The sequence below is a fragment of the Triplophysa rosa genome, linkage group LG17, assembly GCF_024868665.1.
Source record: "Triplophysa rosa linkage group LG17, Trosa_1v2, whole genome shotgun sequence".
NCBI lineage: Eukaryota > Metazoa > Chordata > Actinopteri > Cypriniformes > Nemacheilidae > Triplophysa > Triplophysa rosa.
The window spans coordinates 1137130-1144111 of NC_079906.1; the positions used below are offsets into that span (position 1 = coordinate 1137130).

General features: G+C 44.1%; 1 protein-coding gene across 1 annotated transcript in view; it reads right to left on the minus strand.

Moving 5' to 3' along the window:
* Positions 1-6982, minus strand: part of plxnd1 (plexin D1) — a 77357-nt gene that overhangs the window by 26036 nt on the left and 44339 nt on the right. The window contains exons 17-18 of the mRNA XM_057355905.1: positions 6888-6972; positions 6511-6777 (exon numbers count right to left, since the gene is read on the minus strand). Of these exons, the coding sequence (XP_057211888.1) occupies positions 6511-6777; positions 6888-6972 (352 nt within the window). The remainder of the gene's footprint in view (positions 1-6510; positions 6778-6887; positions 6973-6982) is intronic.

The window sequence follows — 6982 nt, forward strand, 5'->3', positions numbered from 1 at the left end:
CCGCGTGAAGACCGAAGAGCGTAAAGACCATCGACTCTACCTGTGCGACTCCACCGAGCAAGGACACCGACAAGGCACTTGAGTATTACGTTTTTGCACTTCGACTATTGCACTTTATTTATTCTCTTCTTGTCATTTGTTTTGTATATTCCTTGTTTCCCCGCTTTTGACTATTTTCAAATTTCTACTGTCACTACAACTCGTAAATCTCCTGTATCACGTAGAAAGCAACGCAATGCTAATAATCTGTGCACTCTTTCAGCAGCCACAACTACCTCAATTTCCCATTGGTTTATGGAACTGCCAATCTGCTGTAAACAAAGCAGATTTCATCACAGCTATTGCTAAACATTCTGGTCTTTCTCTTTTAGCACTTACTGAAACCTGGATCAAGCCAGAGGACAGTGCCACACCGGCTGCCCTCTCCAATAACTACACTTTCTCCCACAGCCCACGCATATCAGGGAGGGGTGGAGGAACCGGTCTACTTATCCCTAACGACTGGAAATTTAAACAGCTGGCACCCTCATGTGACAACATCTCATTTGAGTCACATGCTGTTACTGTAATCCACCCTGTTAAAACTCATGTTGTAGTTATCTATTGTCCCCCAGGTCAGCTTGGACATTTCGTGGAGGAGTTGGATACGCTTCTGTCATCCTTCCCCGAGGATGGTACTCCTCTGGTGGTACTCTACTGGTAAAAACCGCAGGCAGCCGACTTCAACAACCTGACTGCATCGTTTGACCTCAAGCGAGCAACTCATAAGTCTGGTAATCAACTAGATCTTATCTACACACGCTACTGCTCCGCTCATCACTCCCAGGTCACCCCGCTGCACACGTCGGATCATTTCCTCATCGCTCTTGATCTCGACCTAACTTCCCCAGACACTACACATACCTCCCCACTGGTCACATTCCGACACAACCTACGTACACTCTCTCCCTCCCGCTTATCCTCTGCGGTCTCCGCCACGCTCCCTCCCTCCGAACAGCTCTCTCTCTTGGATACTAACACCGCCACCGACACTCTTTGCTGCACACTTACCTCCTGCTTAGACAGCTTATTCCCCCTTACATCTAGGCCATCTCGTGCATCCCGTTCTGCCCCCTGGTTATCTGATGTTCTCCGCGAGCATCGCGGCACGCTCAGGTCTGCTGAGAGAAAGTGCTGCAAATCTAAAGAACCCGCTGACCTCAGTCTCTTATCAGTCTCTCCTCTCTTCTTTCTCTGCTGATGTCTCCTTTGCGAAAACTCAGTACTACCATGCTAAAATCAACAACTCGCCTGACTCTCGTACTCTCTTTAAAACCTTCTCTGCTCTTCTTTGCCCGCCTTCCCCCTCACCTGCACCGGACTTAACAGCTGATGATTTTGCATCTTCGTAAAGAAAACTACCACCATCAGCAGTCAGTTCTCTTCGCCGCCGCATCTTGGTCACGCCCAAACCCCCAACACATGCTTGCTCCCCTCTTTCTCCCTCCTATCTGAAGACGATGCTTCCAAGGTCATTTCTTCGAATCACCCAACGACCTGCCCGCTAGATCTCATCCCCACTCATCTCCTCCAGGGTATCTCTCCATCGGTTGTTCCCACTCTGACCCACATTATCAACTCGTCTCTCACCACTGGTACATTTCCCGCAGTTTTCAAAGAAGCCCGTTGTGGCGAGGGGGCGTGGTTTAGCGAGGGACGCAACGGGAGAGAGAGCCGGGAGACGAGCGGTGAGTAAAGGGAACACATGCAAACAATCAACACTTGTGTCTAATTCCAGTAAGGGTGCGGAGAGAGCGGATAAAACAGCAGCAGCCACACACAGAAGGCGAGAGACTCACGGACTGACACGGGCTGTTGACAGGAGAACCGGACCAGGAAAGTGGAATCTAAAGGACTCTGTACCTGGGATAAAGAATCGTAGGGTGTGCTGAAGGAGATGCCACCTGTATTTATGTTTGAGTGACTTCTTACTTCCGTGTGTAAACTGAATAAAATCCATGTCAGTCTCGCCAACCTCATCCTCTTCCTTCCTTTGTTGTGACTTTGCTACACCCGTATTACCCCACTACTGAAGAAACCCACTCTTTATCCTGCACTGTTAGATAACTACAGACCGGTATCTCTCCTCCCATTCATTACTAAAACTCTTGAACGTGTTGTATGTAACCAGCTCTCCTCCTTTCTGAATGCAGAACAACCTCCTGGACAGCAACCAGTCAGGTTTCAAGAGCGGTCATTGCACTAAGACTGCGCTGCTCTCTGTCATTGAAGCCCTGAGACTGGCAAGAGCCGCCTCAAACTCATCTGTACTCATCCTACTGGATCTATCTGCTGCCTTTGACACCGTTAACCACCACATCCTCCTGTCGACCCTCAAGGCTATGGGCGTCTCCGGAATGGTGCTACAATGGTTCAGGTCTTACCTCTCAGGTAGGTCATTTAGAGTATCCTGGAGAGGTGAGGTCTCTGAGTCCCAACATCTCAATACAGGGGTGCCTCAGGGCTCAGTGCTTGGGCCGTTGCTCTTTCTGGCCAGAAACCAGGGAGTGGTGATCAGCTAAACTTCACAGATCAGGTTGCCAGCACCACTTGGTCCTGTAGATTGATCCTCTACAATATCAGGAAAATTAGACCTTTCCTATCCGAGCATGCTACGCAGGTCCTAGTCCAGGCTCTTGATCTGTCCAGACTGGACTATTGCAATGCGCTACTGGTTGGACTTCCTGCTTGCACAACAAAACCTCTACAGATGATCCAGAATGCAGCGGCAAGCGTGGTCTTCAATGAACCAAAGACAGCACATGTCTTCTTCATTAAGTTACAATGGCTCCCTATAGTCGCTCGCATCAAATTCAAGACTCTGCTCCTGGCCTACAAGACCATCACTGGTTTGGCACCCCCTTATCTTCATTCATTAATGCAGACTTATGTACCTTCCTTACGCTCTTCAAACGAACGACGTCTTGTGGTGCCATCCCAAAAATGTAAAAAAATCGCTCTCACGAACCTTCTCTGGATCGGCTCCACATTTGTGGAATGATCTGCCTGCTGCTACAAGATCAGCAGATTCTGTGGCCATCTTTAATAATCGGCTGAAAACACATCTCTTCCGTCAGCACCTGACCGATCATTTCTGACTTCTATATCTTTTCTACTCTATCTATCTCTCTCTCTCTCTCTCTCTCTCTCTCTCTCTCTCTATATATATATATATATATAAAACTTAGCTCTGTACACTGTAGTAGGCTTTGTGAGATATGTTTTATTGCACTTATTGAATGCAATTATATATTGCACCCAATTGCTTCCATTGTTTACCTAACTTGTAAGTCGCTTTGGATAAAAGCGTCTGCTAAATTACTAAATGTAAATGTAAACCAGGGCTAGTCAACTTAGCTTCTGAGTTTAGTTCAAACACACCAGACCAAGCAAACTAAAATACTCAGGACTACTTGAAAATGATGAACAGGTGTACTGGATTTGGACTTGAACTAAACTATACAGATCCCTGACCCTCCAAGACCGGAGTTGGCTGGTCCTGCTCTAAACATCCCACCACAAAGTTCCGGACAATTCTATTACTTCCACATCTGTGTAATGGTGCTTTTCCACTGCAAAGTACTTCATGGTACGGCACGGTACAGCTCACTTTTGGGGGGTTTTCCACTGGGTACAGTATCTAGTACCTGATACTTTTTTAGTACCACCTCGGTTGAGGTTCAAAGCGTACTGTACCGATACCAAAATGTGACGTGTTTACACACAGATTGGGCAGAGAGAATCATTACCAGCGTCATTGGATTTGCAACACAAGAATACGCATTTTAATACATACAGTATATTGGCATTCGTTATTTGCTTTGTGGCTGTAATATAGAGATTGAGACCCTTAACGCAATGCTAAATGCAAGATTAGCTTACCCTCGTGTGCCGTCGAGCAAACCAAACAATCGTTGTCTGCTCTTTGCATTAAGATTTCCCAAACTCTGGTATTTTTAGCAGTATTTGTTTTGCTCCCATCCGCCATCGATATGCACCATTACTCCTGTGTTGTGCATTTGTTTGTGTCGAATTTACGATGATGCTACGGCAGTAGAGGCGGCGCAACTATGACGATAAGTTTATAATACCACCCACTTTGAGCGGTACCAAACTGCAGTGGAAAAGCAAACTGAGCCAAAGTAAAGCGAGCTTTACCGATCCGAGTCATATTAAACCTGACGGTACCATGCAGTTGAAAAGCACCAAATGTGTACCAGTAATAGTAAAACTCAAACTAGGACTTGTTCAAACAAACTTGTTTTGAATTGTTTGAATTGTTTCCGTTTGCTGTGCATTATAATTTACAAATGAGCTGATACATTATTTCACACAATTGTGATTGTCTTTTTATGTTCATGTTAGTTTTTTTATACAGGAGCATAATATGCTGAGACACTACAACTACGCCATTCTAAGGAAAAGGTCCTGAAGACTGTAAACACCATGGCTCTGATGTAGAGGTCTATGCGGGACTTTTTTTTCGTCCCGCTCCCGCCCGCTAAATTTTATTTCCACTTCCGCTGTAAATTCACTGTGTGTTCACCCGCTATCTGCTTAGACTGATTTTCGTCCCGACCTGACGGATCCCGCTAAATTTAGATCACATTTCCAGATCTCACATTTATGATCTCACATTTAAATTTCTCCATAAAAAATATAAAATACGCACCACAAAAAAATAAAATAAAATATATATATATTTCTTTCGTCTTGTCAATATACTAAGTTCTTACATTTTAATGTCAATACAGTATAAAAAATGTCACAGAGAGAAATCAATTAAATACATTAAATACACCATCTTTCACTTAAACTACAGTATAAGCAAAATATGAATAAACAAAACCTGTTGGCTTATAGCTAGCTCATGCAAAATAACATCCATGCAAGAAATGTCCCGATGACCGTCTCCCCTTCAAAAAACACGAACGCTCGCTCTCTCTTCTCTAAGGTGCACTTCGCGACCTGACTGCTCTGTCTGGGGGCTGACACGTTCAAATTAAATTTATAACGGAGTAAGAACTGGTCCACGCGCGCAGCACATGCATAACACAGTCCTCAGATCAGGCTCTACATGTGGTCAGTTAGAAGGATGTCGGGAGTGGGCACCCATCCAAACACCCACTCCCGTCCATAGTACCAGAGTTTCCGACCGCTACCGTCTTTAATACAAAAAATGTAATCCCGTGCCACAAGAAACCAGTATCGGGTCCTGCGAGTCGCAGACCTCTACTCTGAGGTTAGGGCTGTGCGATTTGGGGAAAATATCTAATTGCGATTTTTTTGACAGACATTGCGATTGCGATTTGATTTGCGATTTTAACTTTTCTAATTCAAGCTTCAGCTCAATATTGTTGTGTGGAGCACAATATGGGTATAGTTACCCTGCTGAAAGAAAACAACAACAAAAAACATAGCAGAAATTTTAATTGTTTCCATTAAAACCATTACAAAATTCATTTTTGTAGTGTGTTTTTGGGCATTATTCAAATATTGGTTCCCAACTTCCAGATTACATCACACCAATAGAATCCAAATACCAGTGTACACTATTATAGTTTCCATTAAACAAATACAACTCCCATTGTAACCCTTAAATCCATAACATTTTCTATTGTGTTAGTGAATTATTAAAATAGTTCATCGGTTACATAGGCTGATTTATAATTTTTTAAGTATGTGGGATTTTTTAAAACAAGTTGAAAATGTGCTGAATGTTTAATTTCATCCAAGTGAAATTAGCAAAACAGTTAGATAGAATTTACATTTGTTTGAAACGCGGAGATAGGCGTGAGTTGACACAGGGTGCACGCGTGCGTCAAGCCTCGTCCATATTCCCAGATGCCCGTGTGGAGCCGGACTCAAGTAGCTACTATAAACGTCATTACGAAACAGGCTGTGTGTGCGCATCAAGTTTAAACGGCTCATCCGCGAGACGCGGCGAAGTGTCGAGTGTGTGCAGGCTGTGTGTGTGGTCTTCTGAATTGGACAGTTCTTTAGTATTTATTTGCCTAATATGATCGATCTGACTCTGCAGATGCCATAATAACACACACTCTCTCTCTCCTGCCTTATGTTTTCTTTTTTTTAATGTCGGACGTTTACGCAGTTGGCTAGGGCAGTGCTGATAGGCATAACAGAGGTGCGCTCACTCAGTTGGTTAGCAAGAATGCCACTCAAAGCGGGCTTGGAACAGACGCGTTTCTTATTTTTCACATCGCTTCCACATCGCAGCCTCTTGCGATTAGCAAATCGCAACATCTCACATCGCGATTGCGATTCGATTTCGATTAATCGTTCAGCCCTATCTGAGGTGCTATGAAACCATTCCAGACAAGCTAGTGTCAGTAGGGCAGAGAAATGACAAAGTACAACAACAATAAACAAAATCAATTAAAAACGATTCAAAAACTAAATTAAAAACTGTAGATGTACTCTGCGTTTTGTTAAATGTAAACAGTCACTCACATTAATGATAAGGATAAGTGGCTCTCCAGGGTGATGTTTAATGTGCTTCTCTTTGTTGGCTGTATAAAACTGAGGGTCTTCCACATAGTCAAAGCGGAAGTGACCGGTATGTGGCACCTCGTCCTCCTCTAGCTTCTGGCTTGCTGAAGACACACCGTTTCCCCTGTAGAGCACCTCATTAAAGTAGAAATGAGCTGTGGCCTGCTGGGATTCCCTGGCAGCAGGAGACTCGCACACGATTAAAGTGGACGAAACGCAAGAGCAGTTCTGCAAAACACAGTACAAGTGACATCTACATGACTAAATACTGAATTATTACTGAACTACTCACTAGAATATCATCACTTTTATTTCTGACCAAAAAGATTAAAAAATACCGTCTGTCCAATTCCAGACACCTCCATTATGACAGACTGTACCAGATGAAAGCTGTGTCCAGTGACTGAGATTCTGCGACCACCACTACAACACA